This window comes from Babylonia areolata, chromosome 7 (genome assembly GCF_041734735.1).
Source record: "Babylonia areolata isolate BAREFJ2019XMU chromosome 7, ASM4173473v1, whole genome shotgun sequence".
Classification (NCBI taxonomy): Eukaryota; Metazoa; Mollusca; class Gastropoda; order Neogastropoda; family Buccinidae; genus Babylonia; species Babylonia areolata.
In genome coordinates this window covers 25,211,763-25,234,505 of record NC_134882.1, presented here as the reverse complement: position 1 = coordinate 25,234,505, position 22,743 = coordinate 25,211,763, and the positions used below count along the sequence as shown (strand labels likewise).

The 22,743-nt window shown below is 41.7% G+C and overlaps 1 protein-coding gene across 5 annotated transcripts in view; it reads left to right on the top strand.

The window, feature by feature from the left end:
* The window catches only part of LOC143283919 (prestin-like), a 141,739-nt gene extending 119,706 nt beyond the window's left edge, over nt 1-22,033 (top strand). For 3 of the 5 annotated variants that reach the window (XM_076590345.1, XM_076590344.1, XM_076590343.1), the window contains exons 17-20: nt 2,530-2,584; nt 3,156-3,286; nt 15,050-15,129; nt 19,364-22,033. In XM_076590345.1, the coding sequence (XP_076446460.1) occupies nt 2,530-2,584; nt 3,156-3,286; nt 15,050-15,127 (264 nt within the window). In that variant the 3' untranslated portion in view covers nt 15,128-15,129; nt 19,364-22,033. Of the gene's footprint in view, nt 1-2,529; nt 2,585-3,155; nt 3,287-15,049; nt 15,153-19,363 lie in introns of all 5 variants that reach the window. The other 2 variants (XM_076590346.1, XM_076590348.1) reach the window with 2 other exon arrangements.
* Nucleotides 22,034-22,743: the final 710 nt, after the last annotated feature.

Sequence of the window (22,743 nt, the reverse complement as noted above, 5' to 3'; positions counted from 1 at the left end):
CAAGTCTAGATGTTGCGTCAATGGACAGATAATTCCGGATGGAACTGATGCGCCCACAATTGACAGTAGCAGGATTGACATGTCTGACTAATAAATTTTTGCATGGACAGTGTGTTGTCAAGGGCAACGCCGAGGTTCCTGACTGAACTGGAAAGAGGGATGGATGTACTGCCAAGTTTGATTGTGTCAATTGTGATGGAAGAGAGTTTTTGTTTAGTTCCTATGATCATTGCTTTTGTCCGCGTTCAATTGTAACTTATTTAGAGTCATCCAATTTTGAATATCCAGGAAGCATTTCGAAGACAGACAACCAAAACTACAGTGTTCTGTAATTTGTAAATGTTCATGTCTCACAACAATAAAGCATTTAACTGGAATTTCCTTTTCCCTGTCCTGTCTTTCCTTTTTAAGATACATGGATTTTCAATACACTGAGGAAAGATACATGGATTTTCAATACACTGAGGAAAGACAGCAAACAGAAAGAAAAAAGCAAACAAAACAAATCAACAACAAAGAGAGTGGGAAGTGAAAATAAAAAGGCTAACAAACAAAAAACAAGGAGGGAAAATAGGAACGGACTCAAAGAAACAAACGAAAGGAAATATGATGCATTTATGGTTCCAACAGGGCACTCTGTAAGAGCACTTCATTTATGTTTTGCATTACGTTATGATAATGATAATCATTATCATCATCATCATCATAAGGATATTTGGCGCGCCCAATCTAATGAGTAAAAACACACGAATACACCCGCACCCACAAATCATCCCGTTCCAACTCCAGCATATGAACCCACACCCACTCCACACAAGATGTAGACACACACGCGCGCGTGCAAGCACATCCCGGCCGTTCAAGGCATATGAACATGCGTACGTTTGAAAATAATGAAAATAATAGAAGTTTTAAAAAAAAAACTTGATTAAAACATAAAAATGAAGACAAGAAGTTGTTTACTGATTTGAATGACTGGAAATAAATGAGTTCTCAAAGAGGTTTTGAAAGGACAAGAAACAGTATGACGGACAGGAAACGGGAGTGAGTTCCATGCGGAAGAAGCCTGGAAAGGGAAAATGCGTTTTCCTTATAATCTGGTTCTGTAGGAGGGAATTTTTTAGAGACGGTCATTACCTTATGACCGGAGCTGGAGAGCTGGAGAGATGCAGGAGCTCAGAAAAGTAAGGAGAAGACATGCCAATCATAAATTTGTAGCGCAAGAGAGAGAGTTTGTAATATGTTGTAACCAGTGGAGGGAATGAAGGAGAGGGGTGATATGAGCAGATTTGGGAGAACGACGTTAAGCCGTGCAGCATGGTTTAGGACTCTCTGAAGTCTGGATAACAAGTAGTTGGGGCATCCAGCGAGCAAAGAATTACAATTGTCAAGCCTAGATAGGACCAGGTTTTTGTTGCATCCTGAGACAGAAAGTGCCGAATAGAACTTATCCTACGTAACTCAAGGTAACAGATCTGACAGATCGAGGAAATCTGCCGTTCAAAAGATAGTGTCTGCTCTAAGCAAACACCAAGGTTGCGAACATTTTTTGAAGTTGGACCATTGCACCCATTTAAATGAACAGCTTGGGGAAGTGAAACAGAATTTTGCAAACGTTTTGGAGAAAAATCATTCCTGTTTTTTCGTCATTCAACTGTAATTTATTTCTTGTCATCCATGATTTTGTCAGCTATACATTGTTGAGTAAAGGCGACAGTCTCAGAAAAATTAGAGATTGGACCATCAGTTATCATCCGAAAAACTGTGATGTAAGAGAATGATTTACACTGAGAATTATACACTGTAGCAGTTCTTTTTCTTGGAGACCAAGGTTGTTGAATGCATTTAAAAGTTCTTTCTCTCTCTCTTTCTCTGTCTGACACACACACGCGCGCGCGCGCGCGCATGTACGCACACACACACGCGCGCGCGTGCACACACACACACACACATACATACTGATAACCAATGGAAAAGGATTGTGTTACATGATAGTAAGATCAAGTATTGTGTTCATACATTTTCTGTTACCAACCTAGAGTATGGCAGCCATTTTTTTCCGAAAGACCTGGTATCTCATTTCTGTTGGACGCACATTTTTTTCTGTGGATATATAAATTTATGTTTCAATTCATTGCGAAGTGTTTGTAGTTTTGGATGATTTGATTAATCCTGGATTTAAAGATGAAAAAAATCGCCCATAAAACTATAAATAATGATTTCGCCTGCTCTTCATTTATCATCTATATAAACAGAACCAGTTCGTAAAAGTTTTTGCATTTTTCTTTTATTCCAGAATGAACGTGAAACGGGACGGTATCACAAATGATGCTGTACAGTACCTTTTCACGATCACAAAATTTGCGTTTGTCATTACCATTCACTGTGATTTGTTTCAAATGCATTTGATACTGAACTTCTATGATATTGTCTCAGCCAAAATTATTTAATATTGGTTATATATTTTGATGTATCTAATGTACTGTTGATGATACTGATGATGTTGGCGGTGTTGCTCTCGTATTTCAGATCATTGAAGAGTACAAAGGCGTGGGCATTAACGTGTACCTGGGAGGAATAAGAGGTTGGTGGAATGAACAGCGACTGTGATTGTGTCCTCCTGACTATGAACCTGTCACACTCGTCTTTCAGTCGGTTGGTTGTCTGTCTGTCTGCCTGTTGTGAACTGTGGGATATGGGGGTGGCACGTGATAATCATTATGCGGTGCAGATGTTTGCTGACTGAGTAGGAAGAGCTTAATAGTGCTGATATCAGATCAGTCCGATTTGGTGGAGTTTGTGGCGGTGCTGTTGTTTCTGCAGCCGATGATGATGGTGTTACTGTTATCATTGTTATCATCATTATTATTATCATTGCTATTATTATCATTATCATCAGCATAATCATCACCATCATCATTATTCGTATTCTTATTATTATCATTATTAATGTTGTTATTAATGATCATGGTGGTGGGCGTGGTGATGGTGGTGCTGCAGCCGTATGATGAACTGCCAGCAAAGATTATAGACATACAGATAGGTGTTTGACATATATCAGACGTTGGTGTTCATTGCCAAGTGATGCTGACAAAAGGCGACTGCAAGGTGTGGACGGTCAGATGAGGCAGTGAGGTGCTGGTGCTGTTGTACAGATGAGGTGTGGCGGACGATGCAGGCAGCAGACTTCACCAGCAAGTATGCCTCCAACATCTACCTGACGGTCTACGATGCCGTGCTCACGGCAGAAACCGCCCTCCGGAGCGAGGTCAATGTGGCCGACTTGGTCAGTACTGTGCTGTCTGTTTCTGTCTGTGTTAGTTGTTTGGGCAGTTGCTGAAAGGAACTAGCTGACTGTTCCATTTTTAGGGACATTGGCAGGAACCGGCTGCCTTCAGCATGGCTAGGGACATTGGCAGGAACACCTGGTTTCTGCATTATTTGGAACATTGGCAGAAACTAGCCCCCTGTTGTATCACAAAGGATATTGGTATTTATTGCATAGTTATGCATGCTTTGTCTTCTTTGCTGAAAAATATGCTGACAGACCGTTGTTGGGTTGAGGGGCTACTAATCACATGTGGACATGTGGCCATTCTGTATAGACTGACAAGAACTTATCGAGAATGGATTGCTAACGATATGTGGACCGGTAAAGCAATTAATATATTGGTAACGCGCTAACATCATCCTCTAACCATGGGGAATATTATCTGTTCAAAAGAACACGTGTACCCCACCTTCACGTTTGCTGGAAAGGGAAATTATGTTTATTGGATGTACTGGTGTTTGTTTAAGTATGCAATACACTAAACGTCTAGTATTGGTGATTTGAGATGGTTGGCCAATGATATTTAGCATGATTTAGATGGGTGGTAGGTAAAACAGTATTTGTCATTTGTGTATGATTTTTGGTAATGATAGACGGGGTAAGTTGTTCTGCTTGGATCTGCTCATGAAAATGCGTCCCAAGCACTTGTCAATTTTTGCAGGTTAATTGTCGTTTTCTTTTGCAGATGTCTGTAATGTGTGCCATGTTCTGTTTGCAGTGAGCATAATCTGATATGTTTGCAATGTTCAACCTGAAGTTTGCCGTCAGAGTGTTCACTGTATCGTTTCATGTACAGTCACACTGTCCTAGAGAGAAGTTCACTGTATCTTTTGTTTACAGTCACACTGACCTAGAGAGAGGTTCATTGTATTGTTTATATACGGTCACAGTGTCCTAGAGAGAGGTTAAGTTTATTGTTGTATGTACAGTCACAGTTTCTCAGGTAAAGTTCGGTGTAGTGCCGCATGTACAGTCACAAGTCACAATATCCTGAGGCCCCGTGTATTGTTGCACATACAGTCACAATGTCCTAGAGATTTTTTTTAACTTGTTTAATTCAATATAAGGGCACGGAGTAAGCATCCACATTCAACTGATAAGTCTTTATAACAGATTTTGTGGATGTAAGTTTTTTTTTAGCTAAAAAGACCAGAAACTGTTTTATGTCTTAATGTTAAGAAAATTTCAGGTCCATATTTTTCAGCATTTTCAAGCCGAAGAAACCATGTAATATGGTCAGCTTCTATTCATGGTTTGCTGTGTCAGTTTATCTGATCCAGTCCAGCTTTAACGCCACGGCAAACGTTTTCAAATTTGGCAGTCCAAGTCCTCCGTTTCTTATACTTTTGTGCACATTTTTCTACTAATTTTGTCTTTTTTCTTGTTCCAAACAAACTTAGGTTCTGCGAACTCTGCAAGAAAATTTCAGGGAGGTTCGGCAAAAAGGTGTCAATTTTTATATTTTTCTTAAATTCAATATTACTACCCTTCCAACTGAAGTCAGTTGTCTTCTTACCCAGATTTTAAATAAATGTCTAAATATCAGCTAATCTTTCTGAGTGATTTACTTGAGGACAGTCTTTCAAATCATTTGTAAACAAGACTCCTAGTATTTTGATTTGTGCAGGTTTCCATTCCATGTGCAAATGATTCAGGTAACGGATTGAAGAGTTTTTACAGCTACCTAACCATATTGCACTTGTTTTTCTTTGGTTCGTATATAAGGCTGATTTTCGCCCAAATATATCTGATACATTAATACATGTCTCAAATGATTTTTTATCACCTGCTGAAAGAAATTCGGTATCGTCGGCATACTGGGGTATTTTGTGCTCTACTTATTTATTGTTTATTTCGAGTTTCTTATTACTGAGACATGGATAAGCCATTGACTTTCAGGAACAGTCTGAATGACGTTCAGGAAAGACCAAGTGACACTGGGAAAGACTAGACTCTCGGGTTCCGTGGGTTGGCAGCCCCCTTACCCTTAATCAATTGCTACAAGTTGTTCAAAGAAGAGATGCTCCCAGGATTCACCGAAAGGGGGAGAGAATGATGAATCCATCGGCGCCAACAGAATCACGACTGGAAACGGTAAACAGACTACGATTTCAGAACTGATGGAATTCCTATGTGTCTGTGGGCGGAAATTCTCCACTGAGCGTGGCATGAAGATCCACAGGACCAAAAATGGTTGTATGAAGAATATGACGAATGCTCAGCAGCGCACTGCACCAGCAGATAAGACGTCAGAAAACCAAGGCCAGGATTCAAACCACAGTGCCAGGGACATCCTCGCTGATAATTCAGACGAATCAATCGTGCAAGATCTTGATGTCAAACGCCAGAAACTAAACTTGCCACCTGCAAGTGCAAAAACGGAATGGGAAGAGTTGGACCAGAAAATAGTTCGAAAACTTGATGCGCTGATAGGAAAGAGCACCTTGGAACACAAGTTAGCCACCTACAGAGATACCGTGTACGCAACCTGTCAGGAAACCTATGCAGTGAAAGAACCAAAGACAAGAACACCTCAAAAATCCAGGCGACAACGAGAAATGGACAACATCCGAAATGCAAAAAGAAAGCTCAAGAAAACGATGAAGACAGCTTCAGAATTTGAGAAGCAGGGCCAACAGAAACTTTGGAAAGACCTAAGATCTGAAAGCAAAGCAAAGTGCCCTCAGTAAAGCAGAATCAGCAAGGAGGAAAAGGAGCAAAAAGAAGAAGACACAAGACTGCTTCTTCCGAGACCCCTTTCAGTTCGCCAGGAAACTGTTCGAACAGCCCAAATCAGGGACACTCACAGTGGACAAAGAAACACTTGAACAGCACCTCAGGAAAACGTATTCTGATCCGCAAGGCAAGAAACCACTAGATCTCAAGGGTTTGGCTCATCCCAGGAAACCAGAGAAGAAGTTCAGCAATAAACCACCAACCCTTGAGGAAGTACAGAAAGTGGCCAAGAAAGCCAGGGCCAAATCATCACCAGGGCCAAACGGAATACCGTACCTGCTGTGCAAGAAATGTCCTGAGGTCCTTGAGTGGCTCCACAAAGTGATAAGATCAGCATGGAGGAACCTGAATATCAGCGACCAGTGGATGATAGCTGATGGCGTGCACATCCCAAAAGAGCAGAATTCAAGTACCATCAGCCAGTTCAGACCAATATCGTTCCTGAATGTCGAAGGAAAAATCTTCTCCGTCATGGCTGCAAGACTGACAAAATACCTCATAGAAAATGAGTACCTGGATGTGTCAGTCCAGAAAGGTGGCATCCCAGGAGTTCCTGGCTGTGTAGAACATGCCACAATGATTTGTGATGCAATCCAAAGAGCAAAGGCAGAGAAAAAGAACCTTGACGTGGTATGGCTGGATCTAGCAAATGCGTACAGGTCAGTTCCTCATGAGATGATCCAACTGGCGCTCGAGATGCACCGTGTACCAACCAACATCAGGGAAATGCTGAAGAAGTACTTCCATGGCTTCTCAATGTGGTTCACCACCAAGGAATACACGACAGATTGGATCAATCTGGAAGTGGGCATAGCTATGGGCTGTGCAATTTCTCCAATCCTGTTCGTGCTGGCAACGGGAGTGATCTTGAAGGCCTCAGTGAAGGGAACGGATTGAACCGACCTCGGTAACAGATAGTAAGGTACCTCCGTGGAGAGCCTTCATGGGTGACACTACAGTCCTTTCAACAAAAGAGGATGACATCTGTGAAATATTGAAGCGGCTGAACGAGCTAGTTGCCTCAGCCAGGATGAATTTCAAACCAAAGAAATCACGGAGCCTCTCACTGCGTAAAGGAAGGGTAGCTGAAACGGTCACATTCACTGCAGCCAACCAAGCCATTCCAACGGTGTCAGATGAACCAGTCAAGAGCCTTGGAAGATTGTATGACGAGTCTCTGAAAGACACAAAAAGAGGAAAGGAAACCAAGCAGACAGCAGAAGAAGGCCTGCATATCACAGACCAGTGTGGCCTTCCTGGCAAATACAAAATGTGGTGCCTGCAGTCCATGCTGATACCAAAGCTCCTGTGGCCTCTCCTGATATATGATATCAGCTGTAGTACAGTTGAGTCGATAGAGGCAAAGATCAACAAGTACACACGCAAATGGCTTGGTGTTCTACCTGGTCTCACTAACGTGGCACTCTGCTGTCACCAAGCAAAGCTGAGGCTACCTCTTAAGTCCCTTGTCGAAGAATACAAGGTAGGGAAGGCAAGACTTCTCAGCATGCTCGAAGACAGGTGACAGTATTGTGAGATCCAACCAACCAACGCTGAAGATTGGCAGAAAATGGAAAGTCAGGGAGGCAGTCAGTGCAGCGAAAGAAAGCCTAAAGACGAAGGAAACAATAGGACACACCCAAACCAACAGACAAGGCCTGGGATCGACAAAGATGGAATGGTGGTCCAAGGCAAGGGGGAGAGCAAAAAGAGACATGATCATACAGGAGATCAAGAAGGAAGAGGATGATAAAAGAGTCCAGAAGGCAGCCCAGCAAGGCCAGCAGGGGCAGTGGACAACATAGGAAAATGCACTCCAAAGGGGCCTCAGCTGGAGCGACATGTGGAACATGGCCCCTCTGAGGATCAGCTTCATCCTAAGATCTGTGTACGACCTCCTTCCCTCGAATACAAACTTGGTGAAATGGGGGAAAGCAGATGACCCTGCGTGCCCACTCTGCCGTGGCAAACAAACAGTGGAACATGTCCTCAGCTCATGCAAAGCGGCATTGAGCCAAGGACGGTACACATGGAGGCACAACCAAGTGCTGAAAGAAATTGCACACGTGGTGAGCACTGTCCAAGGAGCACCAACCCCACCAGAAGTTCCAGTAGAGTTCCGCTCGGCAGAAGGCAATACAGTCTGGCCAGAAACAGCATCCAAAGTTTCCAAAGCATGGAAACGTGGGCTGCTTGATGGTGCCGAAGATTGGGAATGCACAGTTGACCTACCAGAGGGGACGAAACACCCGGAAATCATCAGCAAGAGCGGCATGAGACCTGACTCCACTCCAAGGCAACGAAACAAGCGATTCTGGTTGAACTCACTGTACCATACGAAAGCAGAATGGAGGAAGCCCACATCTACAAGACCGAGAAGTATGCTAGTCTAACCAGCAGCCTGAGATAATCTGGCTTCTAAGCCAAAGTCCTCGCCATAGAGATTGGTGCAAGAGGGTTTGTGGGTGCATCTGCCTACAGCCTCATGGAACAGCTGTCAATTTCTGGCAGAGAGAGGACATGGGCTCTCAAGGCAATGGCAGAAGCAGCAGAAAAGAGTTCCAGCTGGATCTGGTCGAGGAGGAATTTCCCAACTCAAACTAGGCGTATGATGGCTCAGTGGTTAAAACGTCTGCCAGAAAAGGTGACTCAGTTCTGAAGTGGCGACCACCCTGGAGGCGCGGGTTCGAACCTGCTGAGGACCATGAAAAAAGAAAAGAAAAAAAAGGCGGCAATATAAGGGCATCCAGGAGTCATGACCTGGGTGCGGCCCGGCCCCCTTAGAGTGTAAGGAGTTGAGGGCCAAAACACTTGACTGAGGGGGTCTTCTTCTCTGAAGACCTTGTCCTGTCCAGCTGTCCCTAGAGTTTCTTATCATATTGTTATACCACGCACATCCTTGCTTTCACGTATCATGATTGCCAACATTCCAAATATGGAGATCTAGGGTCACCCTGTCTACATCCTCGCTGCACATCAAGCCAATTGGAAATATGGCCACTGACTATAACGCAAGATTTGATATTGTTATAGAATGTTCCTATACATTGACGTATGTCTTCGTGAAATCCAAAAGCCTTCAATACCTTAAACATGAAATTCCAGTTAACAGAGTCAAATGCTTTTTTTCAAAATCTATATTCAGTTGTAGTCCTAGCAAATTGCTATCATCTAAATAGGCTATTGTATCATGAATCATTCTGATATTATCTCCAATCGATTTCGCATGAAACCTGTCTAATCTTCGTCTATAATATTTGGTAATACAGTCTTCAAACCATTGGCTATGTGACTTGATACGAATTTACGAATAGCGTTCAGTGGTGATATTGGTCTCCAATGCTTTATAAAGTGTCTATCTTTGTCTTCTTTCGGTATACACATTATTATTCCCTGTTTTTAACACAAAACAATTCTCCTTTTCTAAAACAACTATTTAGTGCCCTTAGTATAAACGGTCCTGTTTTCACACAAAAGCATTTTTTTAATCAGCACCAAAACCATCTGTTCCTGGGGTTTTGTTGTTTTTCATGTTTTGTAATGCAAGGCCTGTCTTATATAATTTCACCTTCTAATTCGCTTCTCTAACGTTCTGTTTTGGAACATTGTTTACCAGGTCATCTATCTCTCGGTTCTCTACATTTGATTCTTTATTTCAACTATCATAAAATCTTTGAACTTCTTGTAGAATACTTTCTTCTTTGTTTAAAGCATTAGCATCCTTGTCAATGAGCTTAGCCTTATTCTTACTTGTATAATATCGCTTCTCAAAATTGAAGGGAAAAAAAACAAAAAAACTTGTTGCTCTTGATCTTAAAAGTACTCCCTCGATTCTTTCTTCTCCGATATCTTGAAACAGTTCTTTCTTTAATTTGATTTGTTCTAAATCTTCTTCTTGTGTGTAATCATTTGCTTCAAATAACTGTTTATCATTTTGAAATCTATGTTCTTCATTTTTTTTCTTCTTTTATATAGAAGCATAAGGTATTGTTTTTGACCTTATCTTCATTGACAAAAATTTTTTTTAAATAAATCATCAGAAATAGAAAACTGCAAATCAAATAAGCAACAGTTTCAACAGTTTCTCTGGCTTGCTGAGGCGGTTTACTCCTTCTCCATGTATATCTCTGACAGTCAGGATTTAAATGTCACCACATCTCATTAAGTTCTAACTCAAGTATCATGTTATCAACTTTTTCTCTACTTTTGGGATTATTCACAAGCTTGTTTTTACATTAGTGTCTAGATAGATCAAAACCAACATCTCCAGCTATTTTTACATTAATAACATCAGAATCCTTTTGTGTTTGTTTGTTGTTGTTGTTTGTTTTAAAGCCATATAAAATCCGGGTCATAATTGTTTGGTCCGTACACATTCACTAACCGAAAATCTATACTTCCAGTTTCAATAGGCACTATGATATAATTTCTGCTGTAACTTTAGTTATGCCTCTTGAATTAGAAACATAACTTGAAAAAATTGCTATAATAATGATAATGGTATTTTATGTAGCGCTGAATCTTGTGCAGAGACAAACCAAAATGCTTTCGCACCAGTCATTCACACGCATGCATAACTCTAAAACTGGAGAAACTGATCACAAGGAAGAAGCACGGAAGGGAGGCTATTTAGGGAAGAGGTGGGTTTTAATGCCAGACTTGAAAGAGCTGAGTGCAGAGACCTGACGAAGCGAAAGAGGAAGTTCATTCCAATTGCAAGGTCCAGAGACAAAGAAAGAACAGCGGCCAGCAGTCGAGTGTTTGAATCTGGGTATGCGTAAACAGAGTGGATCCGAAGCCGATCGTAGAGAGCGAGATGGAGTGTACAGGTGAAGGCAGCCACAGAGATAGGAAGGGGCAGAATTGTGAATATATTTATAACACAGAGTGCTGATCTTGTACTTTATTCTGTGTGAAACAGTGAGCCAGTGGAGATGTTGCAAAAGAAGAGTGATATGCTAAGATCTTTCCTTTGGAGGACGAGTCGGGCAGCAGAGTTTTGTACGCACTGAAGGGACTGAATCGATGAAGCGGGCAAACCAGACAATAGAGAGTTAAGGCAAGTTAAGTCAAGGCGAGAGAGAATGAGACAAATGATAAGTCTAGATGTTGCGCCAGTGGACAGATATTTCCGAGTGGAACTGATACGCCGCAACTGACAGGAGCAGGACTGACATGTCTGACTGATAAATTTTTGCATGGACAGTGTGTTGTCAAGGACAACGCCCAGGGTTCCTGACTGAACTGGAAAGAGAGATGGATGTACTGCAAAGTTTGATTGTGTCAGTTGTGATGGAAGAGAGTTAGAATAGAATAGAATAGAATATGTCTTTATTACCAAGTGTACCGGGGTCACAAATAATATTAGGGGATAGTACATAACAGAATACGAACATAAATCGAAAATCATACACAACACAGATACAGTAGAAATTAGGATACATACAAGTGCATATCAATATAAAAACTTGTTCATACTCACACATGCACGCACTGCACACACACACACACACACACACACACACACACACACACACACACACACACACACACACGTTTGAACAGAAGCTGCATATTGCATGTGGATGGGGCTGATGACTAGATCTTTTGTTAGATGGTTGTTGGTTGCACAATTCTATTTATCACACTGGATTTGTTCGAGAGACAGGGCATTGACTGCTTTGGGAAAAAAGCTATTGGCGAAGCGATTGGTTTTCGTCCTTATACTTCTGTACCGTCGACCAGAGGGGAGCATCTCGAAAATCCCAAAAGCTGTATGTGATTCGTCCTGGCTTATAATATATGTCTTCTAGAGAAGGTAGATCAGCCCCGGTAATCTTGGTGGCAGTTTTTACGATGCTGTTAAGGGCTGCAACTTCTGCCTTGGAAATGTTTCCGTACCAAACAGTAACTTTCAATGACTGCTCGGTAGAAATCAACTATGATTTCTTTTTTAATTCCGAACCTTTTGAGGCGTCGAAGAAAGTACAGGAGCTGTTGTGCTTTCTTAACAATTTTCTTCCGTATTTTCCTCCGATTTCGAATCGTTTTGATAAGCTCCTATGATCGTTGCTTCAGTTTTGTCCGCGTTCATCTGTAACTTAGCTATCGCCTTTTGGATATAATATAATGTTCCATTTTCTCTTCAAAATGGGTATTTTACTAGAAGTAAGCAGAAAATGCCTTGCTTTTGAAATAATGAAAGATGTCTCTTCTTTTTGTGTATTGTTTAGGCCCTGACATTAACTGACATGACTGAGCTATTTATTTATGTTGTTCAATTGGGAATTTTCCTACTTTTATAATGACAGCCCATTGAAACTAATGTTAAACCTAATATGGATTGAAAACCACCACTCGTCTAAATCTATACTGGACATAATATCAGTGATAGTATGTATATAATGAAACTATTCCCACAATATCATGTACAATGTACCAAAGCAAAGAAAACATTAAAAACACATAACACGCATAACAATCAAACAGGGAAAAGGGAAAAAAATACAAGAGCTATTCGTATGTAACCAGAAACTCCAATCCCCGTGTAAGCATACAGCGCTCTCATAATAGTCAGAAGGATAAATGATTTTTATTTCATCGAAAAAGCTGAGAAAAAAATGTCATTAATGAAGCGACACGTAATCAAAAGATATCAATAGAGGAAGATATATCAATAGTTTTACATTTATTGAAAAAAATAGTATGAACATGGGAAAAGCTTAAGATATGATCAATGAAATAATGTGAAATAGTGTGTGTGTGTGTGTGTGTGTGTGTGTGTGTGTGTGTGTGTGTGTGTGTGTGTGTGTGTGTGTGTTGTATGCCTATACGTTTGTAATTGTGTGTGTGTGTGTGCGCGCGCGTGCAAGCGTACATGTAACCAGAGACCACAAAGTCCATGTGACAATGTAGCGCTCTTGTAATAGTCTGAAGACATTGTGATTTTGGTTTAGTTGGGTAGAGGGGGAGGGTCGGGTTTGTGTGTGTGTGTGTGTGTGTGTTTATTTGTTTGTTTGTTTTGGGGTTGTTTTTTATGAATGAAGTGGCACATTAATACACAATCAAACAAGATCGCTAATTTAAATTTTTTTAAATATTGTATATGACCAGGGCAAAAACTTAAAAATATAATCTATAAAGTTTTGTACACTTGCGTTCTGTGCGCGCTCGCGCGCGTGTGTGTGTGAGAGAGAGGGGGCGGGGGGAGCAAACAACCACAGACTGTGAAACAAGCACACCACTTTCCATTAGAAAAATAAAATAAAACCACAAAGACCACTCGCCTGCCCCCGTTAAAAGAGAGCGACAGTTCAAACTTCCAGCAGACACTGGTGTGGAGGTGTTGGCGGGATGGGGATGGGGGAGGATCGGGGGGGGGAGGGGGGGGGGGCGGGCGGGGGCCCGGCGAGGAAATCCAATACACAATGAACACGTACTCACTAGATTGTGTAAAACTGGTCTGAAGTGACACATACACCCTAAGAAATGTTCTCTGCGCGCGTGCGGTGTGTGTGTGTGTGCAGGCACGCGTGTTGTCAAACACGCAAGCGAAAGATTTAAGAAGTGCATAACCCTCGCGCTATTTTTCTCCACCATATCAATAATATCAAAAGAAAACAAAGTATGAGGAGGGGGACAGGCGCATAGAGAGAGACAGACACTCGCATATCAGCCTCAGGGAGGTGTCAAAAGCGTGTGGACCGGTCCTATACGCCATCATGACACCACTTCTGACACACATTTTCAGCTGCTTCTGAAAAACATTCATGTATTAGTACTAGTGTTGGTTATAGTGCAGCCGACCGTACAGGGCCATATCAGGACTGCCCAACTGCACAAATTTCCAACAGTGTTCAACACAAAACTGTCACACACACACACACACACACACACACACACACACACACACACACAAACAAACAAACAAAAAACACGCAAAACAGCAAAAACAAGGATAAACCTACAAAACATAGTTCATGACACACTATCTTCCTGGAGAATTTCAGTGTAATGCCTTATGCAAGCCACCGTTTTCAAATGAGGTACAGTATATGCTGTATGTAAAATAACCAGTTTTGAGTGATGTTCTGGTCTTCAAGAGAAGCTGTTATACTTTGTTCATTATTCAGTTTCATCACGATTAGCTCCAAGAGCCTGGGTTTGAAAAGACCTTTCAAAGTTGTGCTCTGTGTTGTCGTCATTCTTCCTTTATCCCAACAGAGAGTGAGCAGTGATCTTTTTCCCCCCACAGGAAGAGTGTGCCATATCATGCAGTGACCTCCCCCCCCCCCCCTCCCCACTGGAAAAGTGTGCCATAACATGCAGTGACCTTTTTCCTCCAACAGGAAAAGTGTGCCATAACATGCAACGACCTTCTTCCTCCAACAGGAAAAGTGTGCCATAAAAGTGTGCCATAACATGCAGCGACCTTTTTCCTCCAACAGGAAAAGTGTGCCATAACATGCAGCGACCTTCTTCCGCCAACAGGAAAAGTGTGCCATAAAAGTGTGCCATAACATGCAGTGACCTTTTTCCTCCAACAGGAAAAGTGTGCCATAACATGCAGCGACCTTTTTCCTCCAACAGGAAAAGTGTGCCATAACATGCAGTGACCTTTTTCCTCCAACAGGAAAAGTGTGCCATAACATGCAGCGACCTTTTTCCTCCAACAGGAAAAGCGTGCCATAACATGCAGTGACCTTTTTCCTCCAACAGGAAAAGTGTGCCATAACATGCAGCGACCTTTTTCCTCCAACAGGAAAAGTGTGCCATAACATGCAGCGACCTTTTTCCTCCAACAGGAAAAGTGTGCCATAACATGCAGCGACCTTCTTCCGCCAACAAGAAAAGTGTGCCATAACATGCAGTGACCTTTTTCCTCCAACAGAAAAATTGTGACATCTTTGTATCGTGCAGTAACGTTTCCCTGCAGGCTGAGCGCGCACAATGTTGATGACAGTGCAGTGGCCATGTTTGCAGAAGGCAGAAGACGAAGAGGGCATAGACCCGGAAGTGTCGGCAGAAACACAGCTGCTGGCCAATGCTTCTGAGGCCTAATGGTGACAGTGAGGGTTGCCCTCAGGTCCTTCTCCTCCCCCTCATCCACCCCCCGCCCCCCTCACTCCTCCTCCTTTTCCTGCTGTCTTCCTCACCGTCGATAAGAAGTCCTCTTGCTGTCGGGTTTCCTTTCTCTGTGTCTTCATTCTACAGCTCAGGGCAAGGACACAAGGGAAAAGACGGGTAGAGTTTAATCACAGTTATGTTTATTGGCCGTGCAAAAAAGTTAAATGTCATCGCGTGAACTTCGAGTGAGAGAGAGTGAGAGAGGGGGTGTTAGGTATGTGTGTGTGTGTGTGTGTTGGTGTGTGTATGTGTCTTCGTGCATGCGCGTGCTTCTGTGCGTTTGTATGAGATATATCAAGTCAAGATTTTATTTCATGATGGTAAATTGAATAAGTAACAATTGCTTTTTTACATCAAGCCATCAATGAAAAATTATATGTGCGCGTGTGTGTGTGTGAAGGAGACTGACACTGGCACTTACACTGACACTGACACAGGTTTAATTGTCATGGCCACTGGTGAGATGGAGACAGACAGACAGACAGAAAATCACACAACGCGGTACAAACGAACGGTCACTGAAGAAAGGCCGCACAGTTACAAAGACAGTGGAACCAGTGATAGCAAGAGGACCAACCCCCCTCCAGTGCTCTTTTCCTTCTCCATCTTCTTCCACTCTGGCTTCGTTTCACACTCCACGCCACTGTGCCCACCCCCTTCCCCGCCACCCGCTCCTCTTCACTCATAAAGCAGCCGCATACCCACACAATTACCCACAATCTCTCTCTCTCTCTCTCTCTCTCTCTCTCTCCTTTTTGCATAGTTTTCTTGCTCTTTGCTTTGATGTCAATTTGTTTGCACTTGCTTTTTTTTATTTTGCATTTTGTTTGCTGCACCACCTTTTTTCTCTTCCCCCCAGCTTGTCTAAATGCACTTTTTTACATTTCTTTTACATGTGGCTGTTGGGAGTCCTTTCAGTTCCTCCTGTGGGGGCATTGTTCATATGGTTCATTCTTTCGTTGGTCTACTGTGGTAGGATGGTGAATATTAGTTTGTTTCTTTCTTTCTGTTTTTCATTTTTCAGCATTTTTCTTTGCGTTTCTAAATTAATAACTCACTCCTGACGAATAGTTCTCTCCCTTGATTTTCCCAACAGACGACCCATTTGTTAAGGTTTGGGAAAAGAAATAACAAAAAAAAACACCATGAAGTAACTGAATGAAACTCACCGTATTTGACCCACTGACCCCTCTCCTCACGTCGTGTGAATGCTCACCCCCCTCCCTCTTCACTGCTCTCAGAAGCTGAGTCACTGTCAGTACCTTCTTGCTGGTAGCGTTCTTTACTGATTCAACGTCTTCATCATCCTCGTCGATGTCGAAACTTTAAGTTTGAAGCATTTCAATTACTTCAGCATCGGTAAAAGCCGCTGTCATGATCTAGTTTGCTCCAAAAATTTCCACTTGTATCGCCTGCGACGCCCATTTCGATACGTATGCAGTTCAGCTTGTCGTGTCGGGTCCTGAACTCGCTGGTTCGCTGTGGAGTGTGTTGTTACGGAATCTCATGAAGAAACTTTCCATTCGATCATTGACACGTTCGCAATGCCCGGTGCAGCTGCGATTGTTATGCTACCCCATGAGGAAAACGTGGAAAAATTAATAATCGGAACCGCTATTGTGTTCTGTCGTCCGGAACGCTACCTTACGTCAGGAACGCTATAGCGTTTCATCGTCCGGAGTGAGTTCTAACTCTGTTTTTCAATTTGGTGGTAAATCTTTTTTATGGCGAGCGCAAAAGACAAAGACAGTGTGATTGCAATGGTAACGCAGCAGTCATAGGAAATGACTGCGATTTCAAACGCACTGAAAATGATACATTAAAGCATTATATACATAGTAATACTCCGCGAATTCCCTTACAAAATGAAGACAGATACCTAATAAGATATCCTGTCATATTTATTTACTGTGCTTTCCATTCTAGAGAGGAATTAATGTGAAGTTTAATGTTTCTGTGTGGAATTTAAATTTCGTAACTGAGTAAAAGTATATTTTCTTCCAATTTTGTTGAATCCGGGTTTTCCTCGGTTTTTCGTACAGTTATCTTCATGTGTACGTATTTTCATGTGGACAGGCTGGAGGCCTTTGCATTTAAGTCAACTGCGTTCTTGCGTTCTCTCTGTGTCTGATTCTGTCTCTGTTTGTCTGTCTGCCTGTGTCTGCTGCCTGTCTGTTTCTGTCTGTCTGACTCTCTCTCAAATCGAGTGAGCGAGGAAAATAGAACAGGTAGAAAACTACCAAAAAAATGACTAACTAACAAGCAATTACATTTAACAGATGATAATAATCAGAAGCCATTAACACAATTCTGAAGTACATTAAAGGAATGTAGAAATAGGGCTATGAACTTATGCCTGTCAAAGTTCGACCATAAGAACCTCGTCAGAAATAACTTTCCAAAAATCATCTGCATAATAGTTATTCTCTTTGAAATACTTGGGCAAGAAGGTACGTAACTGCTGACAGTGAAACAACCAATGATGCAAGCTGAACTGCTTACCACAGATGTGTATGTGTGTGTGTGTGTGTGTGTGTGTGTGTGTGTGTAATGGGTCAGAAGGCTTTCTACAATGAAAAATTTCTGAGTTCTCTCTGCCTCTGTCTCTGTCTGTCTGTCTGTCTGTCTGTCTGTCTGTCTCTGTCTGTCTGTCTCTTCTCTCTCTCTCTCTCTCTCTCTCTCTCTCTCTCTCTTATGTGTATTGTGGCCTGCAGCCGATGTACATTAAACCACTTCTGAGTTCTCCCTATCTCTTTTCTGTATTGTACTGTCTCTTGATAAACTAATGTATATTTGCACATATTGATGTGGCATTTGTTCGCTGTTTGTATGATCTTCATCATTGTTTTGACTTGCTGACTTTTCTTTTTATCTTGTATATGCATTGTATCATGTCCTTTATATGTACATATATATATATGCTAGTCACTTATTAAATGTGTGGGCAGTGTTGCTTTTTATATTCTGACTTATGTTCACTTGCAGTTTTTGATCAGTTTCAAATAGATACTTGTTACTGATATATTACAGTGAACAGCTAAGTTGATATGATAGGCATAACAAGTCATTAACATTGCTTGTGGAAATCATCGAGTTGATACGCTAGTTTGTGACAGTAACATATTTCATTTGTCATGATTTGGACTTGATGATGATGTTATAACACACTTGTAAAGATTGAGCTTTGTTGAATTGTAATAATCACGGATTACTTTTGATGATATAATAACGCGCTCATAATGATTGAATTTTTATTTGATGTAATAATCGCAGATAGCGATAATGTTAATTGTAATAATGCGTTCATAACTTTTCAGGTTTATATATATGATGGAATGATTCACTTATAACTGTTGAAGGGTTAATGATCATCTAATAACCATAGATGATAATTGAGGATTACTGGTGATCATTATAATGATGCATGGATAACAATGAAGGCTTGATGACGATGTAATAATTTGCAGATAATGATTTGAGTTTGGTTGAGGTGTAATGATGATCTTATAACAACTGAGGGTTGGTAATCATGTAAAAACTGTAGATAAGGATTAAGGAAAGATGATAAGTACTAATAAGACACTTATAATGATTGAGATTTTATTGTAAAGTAATACGGATTAAGGAAAGATGATAAGTACCAGTAAGACACTTATAATGATTGAAATTTTATTGTAAAGTAATAAGCATAAATAGCAATGAAGACTTGATTGTGATGTAACAATGCACAGATAAAGATTTAGGTTTGATGGTGATGTAGTTAAGCATTTTTAACTCAAGTAATGAGTGTAGATTACAATAGAGGCTTGATGATAATATGAAATATCAGTTGATAACTACTGGGGCTTCTTGCATTAACAACAATGGTTACTTGATGATGATGCAGTAATACACTTTTAAAGATTGAGGAATGATGTTCACATAATAACGCACATAATTGTACAAAGATTGAGGATTGATGCTGACATAATAACGCACATAATCGTACAAAGATTTAGGATTGATGTTGATGTAATTGCGCACATGAAACAATTGAGGTTTGATGATAGATCATGACGATGTAAAAAGACACTTACAGTGATTGAGTTTAGGTGATAACGGATTGAACATAGATAATTGTGGAGGCTTGAAGATGGATCTTAATGCATTTTTAATGTGGGTGTTTTTCAGTTTATCACACACATGTGAGTACGGAAGAGAATGGGAAATCCATCTGTCGGTCAGTCTCCATCTGGACAGTCTTCCGGTCACGTGAACCAATCGTCTTCCCCCATCAGTCAGTAGTGTCACATCACCAGTCGTTTACAGTCAGTTGTCTTCTATTATCAATCATCATGTCACACCAATCGTATGCAGCAAGTCATCTTCAATTAACAGCCAATGAATGGCATTACACAATCAGTTATCTGCAGACGGTCATCAGCCGTCATCAGTGAATGACGTCATATCAGCAATCATTTACAGTCACCAGCTTACATACAGTGACGTCGCATCACCATTCATCTGCAATCACAGCCTAGATGTCAGTGACGTCACATCACTAACCACCTGCAGAAGGTCGTGTTCCTCACTGTCAGTGACGTCATAGCTAATTGTTAGCACCAGCCGTCTTCCTCCATTAACCAGTGATCTAACATCCCCAGTCATGTGCAGCCAGTCTTCACTTCCATTCATAACCAAAGCCGAGCAGCCAGCCATGTGTGTCCACCGGTCGTCTCAATGAAATGAACCACCAGATGTCTGCCCACCAGTCAGTCCCCTACTTCTCGTTCAGCTTTAGCTCAAAGTTGACATTTATTCAGACACCAGCCTTTTTTATTCTAAGGACAGTCTAAGCGATGTTCATTTTTCAGTCAGATGTCTTTCAGGTTTTATTGACCAAATTGAGCAATCAGTCTTCCTCCCCGTGTTACAAGTCAGAAGCCTTGTGAGCGCAGTGACCAGTCACCTTTCGAGTGGATTAATGGATCAGTTGCACGTTGACCAGTCTGGTGTACCAGTGTAATACCACAGAATGACTCCACTTCATTAACTCAGTGGAGTCGTTCTGAGGAAGGTTTAAAATGACTCCAGTAGGGAGTCAGCCTGGGAAGACTCCAACCCTTGCCCTGATACGATTCCACGCCCTTGGAATTAGAATTTCATCAGATTAATCAGGAAGCACTGAATACATTAGAATATTGCTGGTGAAAAAAAAAAAAAAAAAAAAAAAAACAGGTGAAGTTACACACTCCAGTCCTGGTCCCGAAAGTACTTAATGAGTAGTCAGTGTGGGGTGGTATCTTTTCGACTCCCAAAATCATTGAAGGGCAATACCAGACTGGCTCTACACAAACATGAGTGAAGTGTATTCAGGACCAGCCCAAAATAATTCCACGGGAAGTCGTTTTAGGGCAGCACAACTGCCCGCGAAATTCGGGACATGGGATGGAATCATTCTATTTCTGCCCAAAAATTACCCGCTCCCGATTTTTTTTTATGCGTAATTAGTGCGCATTTCTGTGAAAATAAGGAAATTCGAATGGGAAAATGAGTTGGAGTTAATAAGGGACCTGTGGTGGTGTTTAAGAAAATAGCTTGCCCTGAAACAAATCAAATGGGAGTGCTGCGCCGACTCCATTGGAGTCAAAACGATGCTTGGGGTCATTACCGGGCGCTGCACCGGTCGTCATTCACCCGTCTTCTGTGCCTGTTGGTCAGCCTGCCTTCCCACGTCTTCCTGCCAGTCGCCCGTGTATTCGGAGCATCGACCGAGGCTTCGCCGAGTTCAGTTCGTGGTGAACAGACGATACCCTGAGGGACTTTTGCTTTGTATTCCCTGTTCATCCCTGTTGATTTTCTCATGGGACAGTCTGCATCAAGAGAAATCTCAATCTCTTTCTCTGTCTTTATCTCTGTCTTTTTTTATTTGTTTATCTGTGTATCTGTCTGTCTGTCTGTCAGTTTCACTGTCTCTCTCTCTCTCTCTCTGTCTGTCTCGAGTTGAGTTCGAGTTCACGTCGCAGCAAGTCGCACTGTATTCAACGTCTGTGTGTGTGTGTGTGTGTGTGTGTGTTTCTGTTTCTCTGTCTGTCTTTCTGTATATGCTTTTGTATATGATCATCTTGGACCTCTGATATTTTCACGCACAGTGATTTGTTTTGTTTCTATGATTCTTGTCTGACTTACCGTCTTACTGTTTTGCATCCTGATTCCATGCCCTGTTACGGGTTTGTTCGTGAAGTGCTCTGTTCAGTCCTGTATGTCAGGCCACTACATCTGTCCCTGCCCGGTACTTCCCTCCTGTCCACACTGTCACTTATGGACCCTGCCAACTAAGCAATTAATTTGTATCCACAATCAGGATCAGTACATGGCAGTGACACCATCTGTGAAGTAGAGCGGCCATAGACCCCTTTCCAGCGCCCGTATCTTAGGGGACAGCCACACACCCCATACCAGCTCCAGTTGTTTGATGATAATAATTATAATAATGATAAAAATCATAATAATAATAACAGTGATAATAATAGCCGAGTTGTTAAAGCGTTGGACTTTCAATCTGAGGGTCCCGGAATGGAATTTCGGTAACGGCGCCTGGTTGGTAAAGGGTGGAGACTTTTCCGATCTCCCAGGTCAACATATCTGCAGACCTGCTGGTGCCTGAGCCCCCTTCGTGTGTATACGCACGTAGAAGATCAAGTACGCACATTAAAGATCATGCAATCCATGTCAGCGTTCGGGAATTATGGAAACAAGAACAAACCAAGCATACACCCCTTCACCCCCACCCACGCCCGAAAACCGAGTATGGTTGTTTACATGGCGGCGTAAATAAACGAAACGGTCATACACGTAAAATGTTGCATGTCTGCCTGAGTGTGTATGTGTGCGTGCCTGAAACTGATTGAATTACACAGGAAACGAATGATGCGCACCCAATGGCAGCCATCAGTCAGCTCTGCACAGGTAGGCAGCCTGTTGTGCAAATGACCACGTGTTTTTGAAGCGCTTAGACTTTGGTCTCTGACCGAGGATAGGCGCTTATAAGTATGCATATCATCATCATTCATAATAATAATAATAATGCAGGCTTCTGTAGTGCAGTACCCCCATCTCAGATGGGGATCACCGCGCTTTACAATAAAATGTACAAATTTAAGAATTAGTGACATGAAAGTATATACAAACAAAATCAATGCAGGCAGTATCAGTCTCACATCACACTGGCCCAAATCACAACAAAATAAATAGATCACACTCACCAAAGTCAAGACAAATACCAAGAAACCAAGCATCACAAAAATTACAATCACAAATACATAGAAATCAACATAAAAAGCACGTCCAGCGTTCAGTTCAGAGCAAGCATATGTAGCCGTGTTACTGAGTGGTTATTCAAGAGTACGGTACAAAAGAACTAACTAAATGATTTATATGATAAAAGGATAGATAAGAATTCTCGCGCACAGGCCAGGAACATATAGAGGCCAGTCACAAATGGGGTTTTTTTTTTATTGTTTTATTTACAATAGTTCTGTAGAGAAAAACTAAGAAGAAGACATAAAGGG